Source organism: Columba livia, chromosome Z (assembly GCF_036013475.1).
Source record: "Columba livia isolate bColLiv1 breed racing homer chromosome Z, bColLiv1.pat.W.v2, whole genome shotgun sequence".
In the NCBI taxonomy this organism is placed as follows: Eukaryota; Metazoa; Chordata; class Aves; order Columbiformes; family Columbidae; genus Columba; species Columba livia.
In genome coordinates, this window is record NC_088642.1 from 57,293,735 (window position 1) to 57,315,905 (window position 22,171).

The following is a 22,171-nucleotide window of genomic DNA, read 5'->3' on the forward strand; positions in this document are numbered from 1 at the left end:
TGTGAACAATCTCAACATCTGCTTAGAAATGCATTCTGACAAATGTTCTTGAAAAACTTTTGTGGAAAGAATGATTTGGGGTGAACGATCAGACAAACATGGCACACACAATTCCTGCCAGCAGCCTCCCACCTACTGAGCCAGTGGTGCTTTGTCTCCATCAGCATTGAAGAGTCCTCATGTGGCTACTGCCACTGTTCTTATTTTGGTTAGCAAAGTACACTCACTATAGGCCACAGAAGTTGTGTAATTTCTCCTGCTCTTTTTATTTCTAATGTAGAGTTTACTGTATAGTGTTTGAAACCTTTGACGTCTAAGTGGATGTTGCAAAACCAGTTTTTGTCTAGTCCTCAAAAGCTGTACAAAGTACAAATGTAGATGGTAACAAATTCAGCCCAGGGGTACAAATGTGCTGTTTCAGCTGAGGTCAACAGGACTCGCACCCACTCACATCAGGGCTGAATTTGGCCTCTGGTGTCATTGTGGAATAAATGCACATTTGGCCAAGTGCAAAGGACAGAGCAGCAGCTGCAAGTGGGAGAGACCAAGAGGGGCAGGGGATGGCACGTCACCCTCACTGTGTGTGTAGACCGATCGTCACCTTAAATACTCTGTTTCTGATCTACGTGTCTGCTTTAGCATCTTTAGGGAGATGCATGCTATTGCTTGACATAATTAGCAAGAAATTTCAAGATCAAAAGGGGGAAATACTATTAGAAATGTGCTGCAACATTCAACGTGAATCTAAACTTCCCCCCAGTTACGTCTGGTTTTGCTTAAAGTGTTTGCTCGAGATACTTGGACAGACAGAACAGCTGTAAATTTTGAATGAACTCTATTTGAGTTGGGGGGGGGGGATTAAACATGGGCTTTTCGGTTATCATCCTATCACCATGTCTCCATATCCATTTTGTTACAGCATTTCTCCTTTCCCTTTCCCTGAAACATTCTTCACTCACTGGGCTACATTTCAAGAAACAGGGCTGAGTTTTAAGATGTCAGAATACTGTCCTATACCTGTGAATGCTATTAAATGTGCATCACACTGAAGTCTGAATAGAGAAATTCTGTTGGAGAGAGATTCTTGATTCTAAAATAGAGGAAGATAGATTTTTCAGTGCTGTGTTTTTAGCAATCCATCTGTTTTTCTCCAAAAAAACAAAAGAGCAATTCTAGGGTAAACCTGTTCATGAAAAATTATCTTGGGAAAAATAATAAAAGCATGTTAAAATGAAAAAACTCACACTTTTCCTTTTTTTTTTTTTATTTTGTCTTTCTTGCTTAGGATGATTTTACCTCTCTCATCTTCTCTATTCCCAGAGTGAAAATGTATGAGATGACAATCCATTCCTGTGTAGATGGCCAGCGATCCATCTTCACTAACACTATATAATTGAACAGCATCAAGTAACCTATATATGCCAGCTGTAGAGAAAAAAAATGAGTGTCAATAGTCAATATAATTATATGAAGGAGCCAATTTCTTAGGAATTATTTGATATTCCTAATTCGACCATAACCAGAGTTAAATCAGACTATTCTGGGCTATCTGAAAAAGCTCACATACAGTGTGGAATCTACAAAATACATGCACAAACAACCTCTGCTCCAGCTACATCAGCCTCCCCAAAAGAACTGTGTTAATGCGGTCCCCCTGGATTATACCACAGTGATGGGAACTCTGATACCACTATAACAACTACCAAACTAAGTTACCTATATGGAGATTTCTTCCTCAACTACTTCTAACACCGGTCCTCTGTGTTTTTTCTCCCTGTTCACCTAGCCTAGGCTGACTCTGGCATTCCAAATCCTTTTTGGACAATCCTTGCCTGGAGCCCAAAAGGTCCTACGTGTTGCTAGAGCTCTTCCTACCCAGTGTAGTGCTGACCTAACCCTCATCATGATTCCTTCCCAAAACACTGTTCCTCCTACTCACATTGCTGCAGCAAGTAGCCAGGCATAGCCAGACATTCATTTGCTGTATATTTTTTGTAAGTTTTTAAGTATAACTGTTTTCCTATTCATTCTCTAATATATCTACCTTCTGGCCTAATTTTTGATACAGTGGAAGGAGTAGATTACATTTTTAGTTTCTTCTTCCTTTCTTTATGCATGCTGAATCTAATGAAATGATGACCTAAAAAAAGACAGGCGAACTGCACCATCAAGTTCATAAAACTCAGAGAAATGCAAGTGTTACACTGGAGAATGGGCTGTAGCAAGGGTGAAAGGCTGTGGCTGGAGCCTGTGGTGGCCAGAATCCAACTGTCTGTCTACTTTAGTTTTCAAACAGCAGCCCTACAAGAAAATGCATCATAAGCCAAATTTAAACCAGAGAAAAGATGATTCAGTTCTGTGCATTAACATTTTCATCACTATGACAGAAAGCTTATACCAAGCATCTGTATTTCAACTCAGTTTTTCTCTCTTAGCTGCATGTTCCTCACAACTATCGTGTACTTGGTGTCAGACTTAAGATGAAACAACCACAGAGGGGGTTGGGTATGAGACATTTGGGTATGATTATTTCAGTGTTCAGCACCTCGCAGAACAGGATTTGTAGTCCTGTTGTATTTGTCAGAGAACATCACTTCTGCTCTGTGTAAAAGCCACAGGGTTCTGATTTTTCTTCCAGTCGCTTGTTTGAAGGGCACTTCAGAGAATTCTCTACATTGTCCATAACTATCAGTACAGAGATGACAGTCAGTTGAATCACTGCTTCTGGTCTACATAAAACAGAGGAGGAAATTATCTCATTTCTCTTTCAGTTTGTGCGTGATGATGGATTGCAACACTCAGGTCTAGAGACTGGTTATCCCTTAACACTCCTAAAGGAAATGGAGAGCAATATTGTCTTACGTCAGTGTTTAGGGTGTCAGCTGAGTCAGCAAAAACTCTGTCTAGGCCGGTAGAACTGGACACACACCTCCCTAACTGAAATAACACCTTCTACTAAAGTGCAAAAAGCAAGGTGATACTGTCACCCAATACCCCTCCTCTTAGATCTTATTGATTATTAATTATCAGCAAATCTTATTGATTTGGCCTGACTCAGCAGCCTTTGCTGAGCATTTGCAGTTGGCATGACAAAAGAATAAGGGCACTATGGTTTACACAGATTGCAGAAACTACAAGACTCTCAGTGTAATTAGAGGCTTTTGCTGCTTCTTCGTGTGTGTGGTTTTTTCTTTATTTTTGTTGTTGTTTGTTTGCTTTGTTTTGTGTGTGGTGGTTTGTTTTGTTTAGTTTTGTTTTTTGTCAACCCAAATATAGATTATAACTTCCTGGTGCAGTTGCTAAGGGAACTGACCAGGAAAAGTGCCTTCCTAGATTTGATTCTCATTAGCAGAGAGGGTCTCATGGGAGATGTGGTGACCGGTGGCTTCCTTGGCCACAGCAAACACGAAGCAGCCAGGTTTAAAATCTTTGCTAATGGGAGGAAACCTGCCAACAAGACCTTAATAGTACACATGAGGAGAGCAGACCTCAGGCTGACAGTAAGATTCCCTGGGAAGAAGCTTTTGAAGGTGTTTGGGTCCATCAGTACTTCTTAAGCACCACCTACTAAGAGCACAGGATCAGGCAATTCCAAAATACTGAAAATCTAGCAGGCGAGGCAAAAAGCCAGCTTGCTTGAGCAGGGATCTTCTTCTTGAAATACAGCAAAAAAAGAAATTACATGGTCAGTGGAAGCAAGGTCAGGTCTCATGGAAGGACTATGGGGAGCTGCTCACCACTGTAGGGAGGAAATTTGTGCTGCCAAAGCTCAATTAGAATTGAAGCTGGCCAATACGGTGAAGGACAATAAAAAAGGCTTTTGAAAATATATTAATGGCAAAAGGCAAGCTAGAAATAACACTGGCCCATTACTTGATGAGCACGGTCACCTTCTTAACAGGGACATAGACAAAGCCGAGATGTTTAATGATTTCTTTGCCTTGGTCTTCAACACCAGTTATGAATTTGGGGGCCCCCATAACCCTGGGCTGGAAAATCATGAGTGTGAGAATGACAAACTCCCAGTCAATTCCGAACAGGATTTGCTACTCTGGCTAGATCATTACAGGTCTATGGGGTCTGATGGAATTCACCCAAGTGTGCTTAAAGAGCTGGCTGACATCATAGCGAGACCTCTCTCCATGATCTTTCAGTGCTCTTGGGAATCTAGAGAGGTCCCGGAAGGCTGGAAGCTGGCAAATGTTTTCCCAGTCTACAAGAAGGGCAACAGGGCTGACCCTGGCAACTACAGGCCTGTCAGCCTCACTTCTGTTCCTGGCAAAATCGTCGTGAAGATTGCTCTGTGAGTTATTGTTAAACATCTGAATGACAACACAGTCATTGGTCCCAGTCACCACAGGTTCATGAGAGGAAAGTCTTGCCTGACTAGCTTAATTTCATTCTACGACAAGGTTACTCACCTACTTGACCAATGGAAGCCTGTTGACATGATCTTTTTGATTTCAGTAAAGCCTTTGATACTCTCTCTCACAGTATTTTCCTGGACAAGATGTCCAGCACACAGCTGGATAAACACACAATACAGTGGGTGAGCAATTGGCTGACGGGCTGGGCTCAAAGGGTTCTAATAAATGGGGTTATGTTGGGCTGGTGACCAGTCCCTAGCAGGGTTCCGCAGGGATCCATCTTAGGGCCAGCACTCTTCAGTGTCTTTATAAATGACTTAGACTCAGGACTTGAGGGATTGCTTACTAAGTTTGCTGATGACACAAAATTGGGAGGAGCTGTTGACACTCTTGAGGGCAGAGAGGCCCTGCAGAGGAGTCCGGACAAATTGAAGAACTGGGCAATCACAAACTTCATGTAGTTCAACAATATTTCCCATGGGGGAATTTTGCACCTGGGACATGGCAACCCTGGCTGTACATACAGGCTGGGGAATGTGATGCTGGAAAGCAGCTCTGTGGAGAGGGATCTGGGGGTTCTGGTCAACGACAAGTTAAACATGAGCCAACAGTGCCCTGGCAGCCAAGAGGGCCACCTGTGTCCTGGGTCCATCAAGCACAGCATTGCCAGCCAGGCGAGGGAGGTGATTATCCCGCTCTGCTCTGCACTGGTGCGGCCTCACCTGGAGCACTGTGTGCAGGTCTGGGTGCCACAGGATAAAAAGGATATAAAGCTACTGGAGAGTGTCTACAAAGTTGGTGAAGGGTTTGGAGGGGAAGCCATAGGAGGTGTGGTTATGAGTCACTTGGTTTGTTCAGCCTGGAGGAGGCTGAGGGGAGACCTCACGGTGGCTACAGCTTCCTCGCAAGGGGAGGAGGAGGGGCAGGTACCAAACTCTTCTCTCTGGTGACCAATGACAGAACCTGAGGGAATGGCAGGAAGATGTCCCAGGGGAGGTTTAGGTTGGACATTAGAAAAGGTTCTTCCCCCAGAGGGTGGTGGAGCACTGGAACAGGCTCTCCAGGGAGATGTCACAGCCCCAAGCCTGACAGTGTTCAAGAAGAGACTGGACAACACCCTCAGACACATGGTGTGAACTGTGGGGTTGTCATGTACAGGGACAGGAGTTGGACTCGATGATCCTTGTGGGCCCATTCCAACTCAGGAGATTCTGTGATTCTATCAAAAATGTAATGAAAATCACTGCAAACTTTTTCACTGAAAATCTGTTTCCTTTTTTTTTTTAAAAAAAAAGGGGAAAACTACATTGATTTAAGAATAAAATGATGCTCAAGCTGCACCATTCTAACCCAAGAAACAAGCCCTTTAGATAGTGAGTGGCACCCCCCTTCTTGCTCCCCAGACCTGTTAACTTGCTGCTGCCTTCCAGGAGCCTGTCCTGATCCCACATTGTGATAAATCCTCAGTACAGCTGCCCATGCTGGTACTCTAGATTCTTTGAAAGTGCTACTACACAAGTAGCTGATCTGTCTTTTTCTTGCTTTTACATGACTTCACAAAGAGCTAGGTCCTGCCATTTTCACCCTTGAGGGCAGTACCTCAAGAAATTAAGGAGACAATGCCTGCTAAGAAGTTTCTAGGGTGAGTTGCTCCCTATCCTCCTATGGACGCTGTACCATTCTATAGAAAACACTCAAATACTCATTATGGTCAGGAACAGACTACGAAATTGTACCAGCTATAGAGTCCTCCTTTTCTCACTGATTGAAATAGTTAAATGAGCATAAAATGAAGTGGTCCCAAAATGCAAAACTTAGGGCAAAGCTGTGTTGATGTTTAGAATATGACTTGTACTCTGGGTTCAGTTCCCTCTGCAGCTATTCCTTCTCAGAAGACGCAAAAGTGTGGGCTCTTACAACCTGCTAGCATCTCAGCCTAAAGCTAGTAGTTAAATGGGAAAGACCATCCTCTTCTCCTCAAGAAATCTGTGAGATGAGACTTTTTTAGTCATAGTTTTCAAAGCAACAGCCACAGAACAGAGCAGCTGACTTCTTAAACTATTGCACATCCAGAGAGAAATGCTGAATTTTTTTTTGCCTGATAAAAAGCTGTTTATTTTGGCTCATCTGCTGAGTCACAATGTTACTTCCTCAAACATCCCCACTCTTGTATATTTTAAGAATGAAGGTGGATACAGCTACAGAGTGATAGCTGGTAGGTAGATATAGAATAATCAGATGATTTTAAAGGGCATACAAAGCCATAATTATAGTCACTTTTATTGCATTTTGGACTGTAGAATGTAGAATTTGGAGGATTTATTTTGAAATCTATGATTAATACTTTTGTCTTTGTACTTGTAAACAGTGTGACAGACTGTGCAATTTTAAACCTCATCTGAGAGTTGTGTTGCTTTTAGACTCCAGGAGTTTCTCAGTATACCCAACTGGTCAAGCACTTCAGCCAGAATCCACCTTAATTTGCTCTTCAAGTTCAGTGTAGCCAAGAGGCAGCTTTAGTAAGTGACCTTGATTGAAACCTGCCTCAGGACATAAAACTGTAAGAACAGGTCTAAATGGAAATGCAATATTGATCTTTTTCTCCCATTTCAGAATTGAACTAACAGGGAGAGCCTGGATGCTTCTTTCTGTTTACAGTGTAAAGACTTTTTTGGTTATACAAAATACATATTGCAATTGATAATGAGACTAGGCTGCTGATGAGCAGTTTCCAGACTCATTGGCCTGATTAATGTTCAAAGGCCACACAGTTCAGCAACTAGTTACTCCCAGTTGCCAAACTGGAGTTATTTGCAGCATAGGCTGTTCACTACAGTTTAGTCTCTGTTGATGTGAGTTGTTCCTTCTGTCTCTAGATATTATCGCCTGAATCTGAGCAAGGCAATTTTTCTTGTAAGAAGCCATCTACAGAAGGATGGATTCTTTGTTATTTGCTGTGCATTCTGCAGAATGATGTAAAATGGATTTCAAGTATTCCTGGAAAGGACCACTTGAAATAATCTGGCCAATTCCACTGTGCTGAGGCAGGACTAATTACAGTGTACCATAGCTGACATACGTTTTGATAAGATAGACTTAGAGATCACTAATAATAGAAAATCTACCATCTCCTTACAGAGTTTATGACAGTAGCTCTCAGAGCAGTTAAAAACTGCTTCCTAACATCTTACCTAGAACTGCCTTGCTGCAATTTAAACCATTATTTCTTGTCCTATTCAGCAAGGACTTGGAGATAATTCTATTTTGTTCCTCTCTGCAGCTACCTACACATATTTGAAGACTACTGCATTCCTTCTGCAGACTTTTTTTTTTTTTCCCCCCAGAGAAAATGACCTCACTTCCTTAAATCTTTCCCCTTAAGTTATTTGTGTCCTTCAAACCAGTCCATAATTGTCACGTGATGCAGAATCTGAACTGGAATAGAATATTCCAGACAAGGAGACTGAAAGGATTACTTTCTGTGTTCATTTTACTTTTTGATCTCATCCTTCTACATTCTAGAGCAACTTGCAAATTTAATAACTAATCTCTACTCCATTATCCAAGTTTTGAATGAAAATATCAGCACCTGATGTAGGAGATAACCTGAAGGACTCCTTTCCAAACCCTTCTTCCAGCTTGATAATGAATAATTAATATCTGCTCTTGAGGAGTAATTGCCAAAAAGCTTTGTATCCACATAGTAACTTTAATATAGCAGTTATTAATTTATCTGTGAGAATACCCTGTGAAGTTTTTTATATTGTCTCACTCTAATCAAAATACATGACATATTTTTTGTTCTGCTTCACCTGCAAGGTCTGTTTCTTTATAACACAGGGAGATTATAATGATTTGACATAATTTGTGCCTGAAAATTGTACATTAGCTGCTACTCTATTATCTCGTGGGTACTTACACAAACACTTTCTTTGAGAGACACTCTGCAGACTAGTCAAAATAGAACAAAGAAAAAATGTTCCAAGAAAATATGTAGTCTGCTTTTTTTTTTCCCATCGATTATTACATGATTCAATATCCTGATCCAGCACAGCCTCCCATTTGGCTTACTATTGGGAGCTCTCCTATTGGGAATTCTCCTATAGGGAATTCCTTGGGAACACTGATGACAGCAATCTGCTACTTTGAAGGAAAACATACACAGTCCACCAAATTTTAACAATTAACTTCCTGAATGGAATGATAGTCTTTAAAATTCCTAGGCAAGTTTGCAAGCTTTAGCTGACTTCCACAAAAGATTTTTATTAAACTATTTATAGGTGAGCCCTCCAATGCATGCAGATGCAAACTTCCAATGAAATACCCAAGATGACCTTAATCCAATTTCAGTATTTGTCCATACAGTAGTAATATAACAGGAAAGATTTCTTACTGTGTAAAACCAAAATTTAACAATGGGAGCATTGTAGAACTCGTAAATCTTTCTTCCAACAGGGATCAGTCTGTGACTGCTCTGAACTTCCTCTTCCTCTTTCTTTCTTGAGGATTCTCCATTCCCTCGCCCAAGCATTGCCTACAAGAAAGAACATTCTTGTGTTTCTTTCTGTGTGAAAGACAAATTAAGGTATTTTTTTAAATTTCAAAAGGAACCTATTCAAAACTTCTCTGATTTCCTCATCTTTAGACAAAACCAGGTGACCATAGCTAGCTGTAAAATGCTTTGTTCTCAGATTATATTTTTTTGCATGGAAGTTGCTGCTTAATACTTTGTAAACTGAAAAAGCAATGATTTGGCAGCAACTGTCAGCACCAGTGGGAAATCCTTGACTGGTGAACAACAGAAAAGATGTGGAGAACATTTCTCCTTTTAGCTGTGTGGACAGCAAAATTTTTACCTGACAATCGCTTTTTGTGGTATTCTTCTATACTATAAACAGACGCACACAGAAAACAGACAAGTTTTGGTTTTAAATAGAGAGGAGTTCATCAGGCTGAGACTGAGAGAGAATAACAGGGGAAAGATAAGTTAGCAGTTGCTGGACTGGAAACAACAAAGCCAGTGACTCTTTTTATGTCGATCTCTGGATCTGTCACAGGCGATGATCCCACAGTGAAGTTCACAAGGATGTAGAGGAGTTTACTGCAGCATTAAGGCCTTGGATTGAAAGATCCTTCTACATGATTGTGGTTTCTTCCATGATGAAGTTCCATACTGCTCATGCACTGTCTCCGTTAGGCTTGATCCCACTTTTACCATTGCAATTCAGACTCACGGAAGAGCTACGCCGAACTCCAGAAATACAAGCTCAAGTCCTCAGCTATAAGTGCAAACCTAACAGGCAAAAGATGGTAATATTTTATTTACTCTTAGCTTCCAGAGACGTGGAAGGAGTGACTAAACTATATACTCACTGAAGTTGATGCTTAGAATAAAGTATTCCTTTGTATTTAGTGTACAGCATGATCTATTAAATGTTCTTTCTGAAACAACTATTTTATGAATGGTAGACTAAGAGTGGATTTCAGGTCACTGTGCTTTGAGCAAGTTCCTACTATCTGGCTTGTGGCAGCACCTATAGATTGTAGCACTCCTGTACATCAAAGGAATTGCAAGAATTGAGATACCACTGTCCTGTATGCAGGGATTGCAAGATGATTATTTTATTTAAATGCTTCTTACTTTTGTACTTTCATGTTAAATGAAACAAACTTTCACCATTCCTGAAAAATGTTATCATTGTTCGCATCTGCAACTTAAAAAACACGGAAAACTAAGCCCCTAAAGAGAACAATTAGATGCCAGACACATTGTCTTTCAATAAGGAGGTCCTTCTTTTATCTATCTCTGTGCTCTCTGATTCAACAGGATGTTCAGCACATACTTAGTCAATCAGCTTCAGGTGAACTATTTGATCTGGTTCTAGGGCCCTGCAGGAACAGGAGATACCCTTCTCACATATTTAAGAGTAAGAAGCACCATCTTCCCTTTTCTAGGCCTCATGTGCAGCTATTCATGTAAGTCTTTGGTCCTGTAAAATAGTAATTTGTAATGATAAACTGATGACTTTTTTTTATTTCTGTTGTTTCAGTTAGTGTCGATATTTGTGACATTATTATGCCTGTGTATCATCCTAGACAGCTCCTGCCTAATGCTCCTCTTTCATTGCATTTATGCAAGTAGTTTTTTCCTCCGGTGTTTTTACTTTCCACATGGTGCCTTACATTCTTGACTTTGACTATGGACAGATGTTGCCCTGCGCATTTTTAACAGAATACAACAAAGATTCAGGACACAAATATGCTGCACTGAAACTAACCTACCGAGATAATTTTAAAACTGCAGCCAGCTCTGATGAAGGAACCTGTTTCCTTTATCTTTTTATGCCTGCAGATTTCTAAGTTCATTGTCATAAATGCAGATAAAACAATGCATATTAAAAAATTAAATATACCTCCTGTTGATTCTCACAGAGCACATAAAACCCCCTAAAAGACCATCAAGAGTTTCATAAAAAAAGGGAAAAAAATGAAGCGGCTGTTCAGCAGAGAAAAAGGGTTCTTATCAGATAAGCACGTAGTCTGCAAGAACATGATTCTTACTGAATATATCTATAGTAGCAGAGATTATATAGCCTTTACAGTATCCCAGGTGTCATTATCTGAAGTCTACAAAACAAAAGTGATTCCTTGATCCACATCAGGGATTGTTTATTTGAGAGAAAAAGAAGTGAAATATGATCTGAAGTGCTTTGGGAAAATTATAGCCCAAGAAGGTACTAATTTCTTTGCTTCTCTCTATTTGCTGATGCCCTTTTGGGGAAATATGGCATACAGAGTTTTCTGTAGCTTTTCCCAAAGCCTTGTCTCTACTGTCCTCTGGTGCTCAAAAAATTGGCAGCAGAGTGAAAATGAAAGCTGACAGCATTAACAAATGAGTAGTGTTGTGCATTGGTGAAAGGGATTATTTTACAGGGTTTAAATACTTCATGATTTTATAAACTTACTGATTTTTAGACACCCTTAGCTCTCACTAGAATCAATGAGTTGTGGATGTTTTTAGGATGAAGTCCTTTCAGTACTCAGACTTACGCTTTAGCTCATGGATGCCGATTTCCTGTTTGCTATTGCTTTTTTGTTCATAATGATACTGTAATTTTATCTTGTTATAATTATTTTTGAATTAAATATATCATATAATAGTAACCTCTCTCTTCCCTCCCCCATGCTACAGATGAGGAATTGCTCTGAGATGGCTGGGGATTAGGTTTGACCTGATGTCCCTGACTGTTAATTATATCACAGTATTAACAAATTGAAAAGCCTGCCCATTAGAAACACACAGAAATAACCTAAGTGACTGTGTTAGCAGAACAGCTGCAATGCTGAATGTGAACAAATGTGTTTTCACTTAGAGGGGGAAGCACTAGGGTGGGAATAACTCAAGACACTGCTCTGTGTGGGCGGCATCTCTTTCCCTAATACACAATTTTGCCCATGATTCACCATGAGTCATGCGAGGTAAGCCTGACAGCAGCTCAGCTACATTGTAAAGTGTGGTACAACTGCATCATTTTAGCCTGAGGGGATTGATGCGAGCATAGTTTTACATGGAGATTTTAGAAATCAGGATTTTTTTTGATTATTTGGTGTGGTTTTGGTTTGTGTTTTGTTTTTGTTTTTGGTGATGGTAGTGTTTGTTGTTGTTTTTTCTTTTTTGGGGGGAGGGCAGATTTTGTTTTATGCAATTGATGATAGTTCACTGATAGGGAACCAGGACAGTTTTGGGTTGTGCGTTTTTGCATTAATGATCCTATAAATAGAAATCTTTATAAAGAGAATATACTTTAAATAACAGGAATTTCAGTCCTGCTAGAATTATCACAGGCTCTTCAAATTTTATCCTTAGTGAAATCTACATGCTACATATGGAATTACCCTGTATTCACACAGAACATGTGTGAAAATGGTACCTAGCTGGCTGGATATACCATACCTCTCTCTGCACACCCCATTGTATCCTACATTACGTATGGAAACATTGCTTCCATGGTAGTTTTTCTAGGGGGATTGTTCTCTGCCTTGAAATACTGGTGGGAAAAATGTTCAATGTTTTTGAGTTACAGGTATATAAAATTGGATTCTTCATGTGTTCAGTGGTTCTTTAAGGTGAATACAGAGGAACAAGGCTAAAGCCCCAGGAGTGCCATCATCCTGGCTGCTGAGCATGGTGAAGGACACAAAGGGTGCCAGGGCAGTTGGGTGGTGGTGGTGTGGGTGATTTCCAAAACCATGGACTTTTGAGGTGACCAAAGAGATTTTCAGTTCACCAATTTTGTTTAAGCTTTAAGCTGGAACAAAGCTCAGAAACCCAAAAAGTGGAAAGATTTTGAAAATATTTTAAACAATCACGTGCCATTGAAGTAAATGAATAAAATAAAATCCCAGCAATTGCTAAAATAAAAAAATCATTTCCTCTGAGAGGAAAAAATGTGGAGAAAAATATGAAGTTCATTTTGAATATAACAGTTGCAGACTATGGTTAGTGTGAGTGACTGATCTATTGAGCCAAAGTTCAGCAATTGATTAAACATTTATTATTGTACATCACAATGAACTATTAATCTTAATGAACTATGAATAAGGAATCCTTCATATGTGTGGTTCTAGGGAAACTTCACTAAGTCACTTTCCCAAAGAGCCTTGCAGGCATCCTCTCAGCAGAGGAGAAGAGACTTGACCTAACTTATGCCAGACCATTTGACTGAGGCCAGAACAACGCAAAACTTCAATCTAAAGTATTTTCTTATATTTAAAACACGTCAGGTAGGAACACTCTCCCTGACATGTTGTCCGAATGTAACTAAATATAACTGGCTATGGCATCTAACCATAGAAATATATGTAAAGGCCTCTGCTACCCAGTCATGTCTCCTTACCTCTGAAGGGCACCTGACTGAAGAAGCTGTGTTAGAAATCCTAAAGCAAAGCTCAGATTATAAGCAGAAATATTAGGTCAGTAGTACGGTACCAAATATATAATTTCTGAACTTGCTGGACTCCACAGAAACAGTTCTTATTTTACAGAAAAGGCTGTAAGCATCTGAAACTTCACTAGAATGATGCATCGGATTTGAGGGAATTAGGGCAGAGCTAATGACAGGAAAGAGCAATGGGACTGTCAGCACATGGAAGGGAGAAGGGAGGGAAAATCTAAGACTCATTTGCAAAAGCAAATCCACTTCAGCACATGACTTTCTTGTAGTAGGAGTCAAAAGGTAAAAAGGAAACAGTATTGTAGACAAGAAACCAGGATCTGGGATAACTTCAGAGAGATGGAAATCACTTCCTTCCCAAATTTCTCCCCTTTGCCAAGAAAAAGGCAGCTTGTGAAGTGCTTATTTGATTAGAATAGGCACTTCATAAGTGGATCAGAAGCCAGGGATAGTAAACTGCAATTAATAGCTAATAAGCAGAGAACAGCCCATTGCTGCTGTTCTGGCTTCTGGTCCTTCCCAATGGCCAGGTTCTTGCCTGCAAACGGGTCCTGTAGGTGGGTCTTGTGGGCTGCTCCTTCGGCTTGCCTGCATATTGGGTCCTGTAGGCAGGTCCTTCTGCCTGCCTGCAGACGGGGTCCTGTGGGCAGCTCCTGCTGTTTGCCTGTGGGAAACAGTCTGGGTTTTTTTTGTTTTTGTTTTGTTTTTTTTTTTTTCCCTTTATTTAAAAAAAAAAAAAAAAAGTAACCAGGAAAATTACTTCTATGCCTCTATCCTGACCTTGACCAACTGGGGCTGAGTTTTAAGCCTTTCAAAGATGCCACAATCAAACCCAAACCAAAGCAAACCAAACTAAGCTAAGGCAGGTCTGATAGCTCATGTGATAATTGCCCAAATTAAAAAGTGTCAAAAAAGTCTAAGAACAAGAGATTGGAAATAGGTTACTTGGATGGTTTTTAGGGATTTAGCTATTTGATTCTCTCTGTGGAGTAAATTATTTCTCTGAGGCTATGTTACTAATAAAGACAAGTTCATTGTTACACAGTTCTGCTGAGAGGCAGAAGCTCTTAGTAAGGGCTGAGCTGTCTAGCTGCTTGCTAATGTCTTCAGTGGATTAAAAACTCATGTGTGTATGTGTGAGAGGCAATAACCACAAATTCACAAAGAATTTTGAAAAAATGTTTTAATCACTTTTCTTGCCTGTTTGCGCACTTACTGGCCCTATAATGAAATTAACCAAAAAAAAAAAAAACCATCCAGCTTCTACGAATCTTTGGGCATTTCCATCCAAAGGAAGACTTAGCAACCCTCTTTTCTGCCAGAGAGGCCCACTCATATATCATGGCTGAGTGCTTCAGTCCCAAAATCTTATGAATTTATTTCAGACAACATGGCATATTGAATCAAAATATGAGGATATCACATCACAATATGGTGCTTCAGCATCACCATGCACTGCTGCAACATCGAGACACAATTATGCCAACATGTCTGGTTTGAAGCCCCTCGAGGAGAGGGGACTGTTAGGAATGGTATCCCATCATCTGCTAAATTCAGCCTGCAATGCCCACAGAGGTGGGAACAGCAAATTGACAGCCCCGAGGCTGGCAACTTATTTTCGGCACTTACAGTGAGTTCCATGTCCTCCTCCTCTTTTTCTTTCACTGGCTTCTCTGGTTCCTCTGGCTCCTTCTCTTGGAGATGGATCTCATTGGCCTGGGACATGTAAGGCATATCATCTTTGTTCTTGAACTCCAAGCTGAGGATTGAAGGAGGAAGTAGAATTCCTAGAATTACCTAAAGCAATAATAACGATAACAATAATCATCACAGTAAACAGATTACAATCACGATGGTTACTTAGTATCAAACGGAACAACTCTGTCAGGACATTTAAGAAAAGAAAAACACGCATGCATGTGAGTTTCTATGGAAATAGAGTATTTGTCAGCTGGGGTAATGTTTTCAGAGCTCTATAGTGAAATAAAGCACGTAAGTTCTATTAGCATTGCTGTGAGTGCTATGGCTAATAGGGCCTCTTGAATACTTTATCTGCTTGCTCATCAGAAGCATCTCGTTATATACCAGAATATATTTACCAAATATTATATAAGGTCAGTGGCAGGTGGGACCACGGGGGTGTTCAGACCTTGGACCTGCAGAATTCTGCATTTTACATAATAGATAATACCACTGCAAATGAGCAGTATTAATTTCTACAGAGAGGGTTACTAAGTCTCAAGCTCTCTGTGTTCATGTGTAATGCACACAGGTATTCAAGGCATAAGTCTGTGTGGATCTAAGGAGACAAGGCAAAGCCAGTAATAGCAAATGCTGATGTGTTTAGCTATGAGGTCCCCTTAGATTTTGCTTCAGTAACTTGGCAGCCATGTAATGCTCACGTTACTGCCAGATCCTTCTTTTCTGCCTTTCCTCTCTTACGATGTGACAGTGCAGAAACCATTAAAATTACCTTGTGTGGATACTTGCAATGAACAACACTTGGGGTTAAATCAGTAGTATAACCAAAGAGATATCGTGACAATACAAAAAGAAGCGGCTTGTCGAAATTCACAAGCACAACAGCTTTTCCTGGTTTTGCTGTAATCACTTGGGAAATTATTTTTGTCATAAATCTCTCCCTAAATGGTGGTGAAATCAGATAGCTTGTTGGCAGGTCAGAGAGGGTGACTGTTTGTGGTCATCATATCATCAGACAGCATGCGTATTGTTTGAAACCCCCCGAAGTACCGCAGTTAGTGTATGTGAACACTGCGCTCAGGCTCGGAGGAGCTGAGCAGCAGCTGCCTGGGCTGCTCCTGCACCCAGCCTGTCACAAAAGCATGTGTGCAGGCAGAGGGGCTTACAGGCAGACCTGGCTTCCCAGAGAAGATATTTTTAAGAACAAGCAGGATTAACAATTGCCCCTCTTCCTCTCATTGGAGCTATACATATAATACATTCAGCTTTCTTGCCATTTGACAGTTTTGACAGGAGAAAATTGTTCATGGGAAATAATCCATGAGTCATGCTTGAAAATTTATTTCGTTGCCATGCTGCCTCTTGCTCATGTAGCTTGTAGCCTGCTTTAGCTTTAAGCAGGCCCTGCTAATGAGCTTCAATGAAATAAAACACAGACTAGAAACTGAGTGAAGGATCCTGGTGAAGCCCTGATGTTACAAGAAGCTGAAAGGAAACAGAATCTGTTGCCTTCAGTTATTCACTGTGAAAGAAAGGTCTATTTTATGGCTTAAGAGATGCATGCTGCAAAGAAAGCAAAGTGTGGGAAATGAGTTGCTGCACTGATCCCCATCAACCCAGGCTGAACATCTGCAAAGCCAAGCGCTGAAGAAGGCAGCAGTCCCTCTGAAGGGCAATGGGACTGTGAGAAAATCAGGTAGTAAAGATGTCTTCAAATGTGATAATGCTTTCTATCTGTGAGAACAATATTTATGCACAGCTCCTGTGAGAGGATGATGAGAATGCTATCAGCCACTTATTCTCATTCACCACTGTCACTGGATTAGACCCAGTATGATAACGGTGCATGTACTCATGAGCATTCCTGGCATTACCAAATGTATTTTCACACAGTAAAACAACTGAGCAATTATCACTTTTCACACACATAATTAATGCAGAAGTGAGAACCCCTCACTGAAAATGTTTCTCAGCCAGCCGGGAGGAAAAGGCAATTCCTGTTTATGTACTGACTGGTGAGTACTTTGGGGACAGTGGAAGATGCCAGTCCATTAATAAAAACCCACCTCCCGGTATTCACCTTACTCTGTTAGCGGTTTCACTAACTGTGGAAGTAAAGCTGAAACAGCTTTGAAAATTGAATTATCCTCTAGGTCCTCTAAAGCAGTCCCTTCAGGTCAGTCATCAGGAAGATCGGCAGGGGATTGCAAGAAAATTTGTACTGCTTGCTTTGGCCTGCTCTGGAGAAGCTTGTTGGATCAGCACCTTTCTCTGGCAGTTAATTCACTTATACATCCTTTTTCTTTATATATTTTTAAAAACCTTGGCTAACTCCTCAAGTATCCTGGGCAGAGTGACATACTAACCTCCTGGCTCAGTTCTTTTTCTGGTAACTCTCACTGATGCTGGAACGGGCTTTGATAAAGATGATTAAAAAAACTAAGTAACGTGCTTTGAACTTGGCTTTGTGATAAGCTCCTTGCTGAAAAACTGGACACAGGAGGAACATACCCCGCTCAATGCCACTATAAATAAGCACCTGAAATACGGTTAATTGAGCCAGTTATTACTGATTTGTTTTGAACCATGTCACCATCTACTAGAACTCCTGAAGCTGTTGATTTTGCTTTAAAACAGTGCTGACCTTTAGGCCAGAATTTTTGCGCATCCGGAGACGACCCATCCACATGTCTGTGAGCAGCATTTGGCTGCAAGTGTGAGCAATGAAGTCCCTGTGCTTGGCTGCCACTGCGAGCTGCAAGCATGTGGCGTTGCTCCAGTTCTTCAGCTCGTAGGTCAGCAGTTTCATTGCCAGTTGCTCATCCTGCTTGTATGACTGGTCCAGCAGCTCCACCGCCAACTGGCCGAAGTCCCTGCAACAGAGGGACGTTTGTTCATTCCCATTATCCCACGCAGCCTGCTGCAGAAAACACCCCTCTACAACTGACAGCCCCTGCAATGGGGGCACCACCTTCTGTCATGCAAATCATGATGTTGACTGTACACATGGAAGCCCACATTTTCAAATGTGAGTGGCTAATGATAGGCATATAAATAAGTGCCCTGAGTTAGAAGTGATGAGCACCCACACCTACCAGCTGTCTGCTCCCACCTGCCTGCCCACCTCCCTGACATTTTCTAGCTGAAATCCTCTGTTTATCTAGAACTTAGAGGATTGCTTCTGTGCTGTTTGCCCATGATTTTGTGGCCAAGTGTTCTGTAAAAAGTAGGGTCCAAAACACTTAAAAATTCTGTGTCTCAGACTTTTAACAACAGGAAAGGTTATTAAGGAACCTAGTATCTTGTTAATTAAGACTTATGCCTGAATATTATGTTCATGAGGATTCCAACAAATGTTCTGCTTCGGGTGAACAGAGTGTCTTGAAAAAGCACGGAAAAAGATTGCAGCCTGACTCTTGAGGTCTCGGGGAGAACAGGTAGACAATACAAATATTTCATTGCCTTCTTGACACCTTCTCATTTCAGAAGTTATACTGCTAGCAACTCTGCTTCTCTGGCAGACAGATTGTTTGAAAGCCATTTAGAGTTTCTCTGAAGGAACTTCATTTTCCCTACAAGTCAGCAATGAAAGTAAGATACAGATAAGCAAGTGTCAGGCAGGTTCAGCAGCCTCTCTTCCTTCTTTTTTTTTTTTTTTTAACCCGGGAAAGTGTGCATGAAGAAAAATTCACCTGGAATTGTGGTTCAGCTCTTGGGATATGTCATCCACCATGTCATTTTCTGATGCTTCATGGGCCATGGCTTTGCAGAGTTTACAGGCCACCAGTGCTTTAGCCATAGCTTCTTCCCCATGCTGCCAAAAGAAAAGGGCCATCTTCTGACGCTTCATCAGCACAGCCCACACCATCAGCTCGTGGAACGGGAAGGGGAAATGATTGATCTCAGGGTCATCCAAATCAATATCAACTTCTTCTTCTCTTTTCTTTGTTGTTTTCCTTCCTCGCCGCAAAGGGACATCATCCTGTGGGAATTGTAGAGAAATTTGTTTCACTAGTGAAAGAACTGAGTTAATTCACACAATGCATTGGAGTCAGTATCTGAAATGTTAAACACATTCCCTGCAGGCCAGCCCTTTCAGATATTTTGGACAAAATATTTACACAGGAAAATGATGGGAAAAGTATTGGTCCATGCATCATAACTAAGAAGTCAGTAATCCCATACCTAAACACAGGGGAAAAAGAGCTTTGGACTACCACTTTGAACTATTTTTTCTCCCTAAGAACAGATAGCACAATCACACAATACCTAAAACCATTTCGCAAAAGCCACCATTAAAACAAAATTCAGAATTCACTCCAAATGTAACATCTGTTTTAAGGCACCTGCCTTTTTCCACCTCCAGAAAGCACATATCCTGGGGATGCTCAGGACTGCTGAAGACTCCTTCCCTGCTTATTCTTATGTTTTCTCCCTTTACCCTCCCACAAGAGTAGGAATCTCCTTTCTTTCCTCCCATTCTGTCTGTATATCCCAAGTTTAACCCTTCTTTCTCCAGTTCTTTGTCGTTTCTGTCACCTTTAGTTTCCTTCCCATTCTAGCCTACTGTTTTTATCAGAAGAGCTGACCCATTCTGTGCTGTGTCTGTAGACAGCAAAATGAAAGTTGTCATACAAAGTAAACAAACAAGAAGACACTACTGCCTCCTTGAAGCATCAGGGTAGCCAAAAGCATCAACAGAACTGACAGAAATTTGGCCCATGTAAATATTTCTGCATCATTCTCTGCAACTGCCTAATTTCTCTGAACACATTTTTAAGTTATATAGTTATCCAAATTGAATTCTGCTTGGCCTGACAGACAGAAACATTTTGTTTAATCTTCATTAAAAGAAAAATGAAACACACAGGGGGCAGAGCCTTTTCTCTTGTCTATCCACTGGAGTTTTATTAAGAAATGTTTCCTAATCTGGCCCTTGCATAAACAAGTTATGTAGATGAAAAATACAATTTGTGTGGCACATTTCTCTTACAAACTTGAAAACAAGTTTTGGTGCCTTCATTACAGTGAATTTAAATATTACCTTAATATAGCATATATTTGTCAAAGAAGTAAAAGACATTAAGATTTCTCACAGATTGCCTACCTCCATTCCCAACAGTTTCAGGGCTTTTGGCTGTACAAAAAAGTGAGAAAAATGTTATTTCTCCCAGAAGGGTGATGAAAAATAGCAACTATATGTGTATACATACATACATACATACATATACATGTAAGTGTATAACGTGTGATGTATAGCATATAATATAGAGTATACAGGGTGTTTCAAAAATATGGACCCAATTTGAAATCACTATATATCTACAACCATGAACTGCCCATGAATGAAACCATACAGGCCATACAGCAGGTGAAGGGAACACAGAGCATTTATAAAAAGGTTACTAAAACCTGATAACTCATTAAACTGTTTGTAAGCTTTTGTGTAATTGTAACATGTTGGGTCCATCTTTTTGGAACACCCTGTATAATACAGAAAATATAATACAGAGTATATAATGGGCATATAACATGCTATAGATAATATATATGTAATGCAATGTGATGTAATATAATATGCACATATCAATCAAATAATTACACATATATTTAATTTAACCTTGAATTTGACCTTATTTCACTAAAACACACAACAGAAGACCTACATTTGGATTCTGTTACAAATTACAGCTGTTTTGGGGCTGCTCTGATGGAAAAGAGATAGGAATTACTGCTGAGGCACGAATGGTTGTCTCTGGAGTACATCAGTATTTTGGTTGTTCCCTGGCACACTTTTATTGACTGCTGTGGAGCTGCTCTGTGTGTTGGTTCAGTATCTGTGAAATTGCTACTCTAACGCTTTACTTGGCAGAGTGACTAAGGCAGCGGAGTCTCTCCCAGCAGCTACAATTACTACCTTTCCTCTCAAAAGTGAAGAATGAACAAACAAACCCATTTCAGGTGTTTGGCTGTAACTGTTTCAAAGAGCTCTTGCTCTTTATAGCCACTTAGAAAAATGTTCAATGGTGTGTATTGCTAAAAGCCGAACTGAGACATGAAATGAAACTGTGAGTTAAAAATAGGTGAAGAAAGAACAATGAATCTTACTGGGAACAGTTGAGCAGATTTTCCTTTGTGGTGGATTGGGTCAGTGGCATTATGGATGACAAAAAATATCTTTTGTATTTTAGAAAGGTAGTAAACTTACTTTGGATTCACAGTATTGTAATCTGTCAAACATGAAACCCCAAAAATACTGAACGGTGTTTTGCCATGAGCCCACTGACTCAACTGGAGCCACATCCAGCCAATAAAGCAAATTTTGAGTTAGAAGTTTCTTTTCCCTGACACCCTGACAATCAAGAAGAGAGATAGGTAACGTGCCTACCAAAACACATGTTTTTCCAAGTCTAACTTAGGTGCCTTATGGCTTTACTGGTACAGGTCAAAAGGCTTTTATTTCAAAAGCTATAGATACTCATAATTACAGATTCTAAAGCCAGAGGAGACTGTTTTATGCACTGGTTACCAGGGCAGCAAAACCCAATAATCTTTTTATCAAATTAATAAAAAATGCAGCTTGTATCAGTGTCTGGCTTGCGGTATGTTGTGCTGAAATAGCTGATATATACATAATGGAAATAAATCTGCAGACTGAATAGTATGAGCATGTGGATCCCCACAGCCTGGATCCATCTAAGAAGCCACCCTGCCACTGGATGCAGTCATACAGAAGGCAAATAACTTGCTCCTTACCCTCTTGGGCCCAAATAAATTGTGGTACAGTGTTCTGAACCGCTTTCGGGTGTAATTGCAGCGATATGCTCCTCCCATCAGGTACTCTATCACCAAACCAATATCAATCAGACTTATACGATAATCAGGAGGTAAGTTTCCCTGTAATGAAAATAAGGATGGTGGGGGAGGAAGAAATGCTTATTACTGGTGTTGTTAAATATACTTCACAATGGTGTAAAAATAAAAAAATTAAATAGTTAAAAACAGGAATGTATTATTATGCTGATTAATTAATTCACCTTAAAATAGATCCAACCGAAACCTGGATATTCTCGCTTGGAAAGAAGACATAAGTTAAATAAGAAGGTGAAGAACTTATTGGAAGTAACAGAAGATAATGTCAGTACACAG

At 40.4% G+C, this 22,171-nt stretch overlaps 1 protein-coding gene across 13 annotated transcripts in view; it reads right to left on the reverse strand.

Annotated features, from left to right (window-relative positions):
• TRPM3 (transient receptor potential cation channel subfamily M member 3) overlaps positions 1 to 22,171 on the reverse strand; it is a 442,246-nt gene that overhangs the window by 33,011 nt on the left and 387,064 nt on the right. For 5 of the 13 annotated variants that reach the window (XM_065045970.1, XM_065045966.1, XM_065045968.1 and 2 more), the window contains exons 13-21: positions 22,060 to 22,095; positions 21,779 to 21,919; positions 20,130 to 20,159; positions 18,715 to 19,004; positions 17,667 to 17,895; positions 14,951 to 15,118; positions 13,860 to 13,985; positions 8,761 to 8,901; positions 1,297 to 1,425 (exon numbers count right to left, since the gene is read on the reverse strand). In XM_065045970.1, the coding sequence (XP_064902042.1) occupies positions 1,297 to 1,425; positions 8,761 to 8,901; positions 13,860 to 13,985; positions 14,951 to 15,118; positions 17,667 to 17,895; positions 18,715 to 19,004; positions 20,130 to 20,159; positions 21,779 to 21,919; positions 22,060 to 22,095 (1,290 nt within the window). The remainder of the gene's footprint in view (positions 1 to 1,296; positions 1,426 to 8,760; positions 8,902 to 13,859; positions 13,986 to 14,950; positions 15,119 to 17,666; positions 17,896 to 18,714; positions 19,005 to 20,129; positions 20,160 to 21,778; positions 21,920 to 22,059; positions 22,096 to 22,171) is intronic. The other 8 variants (XM_065045972.1, XM_065045973.1, XM_065045976.1 and 5 more) reach the window with 3 other exon arrangements.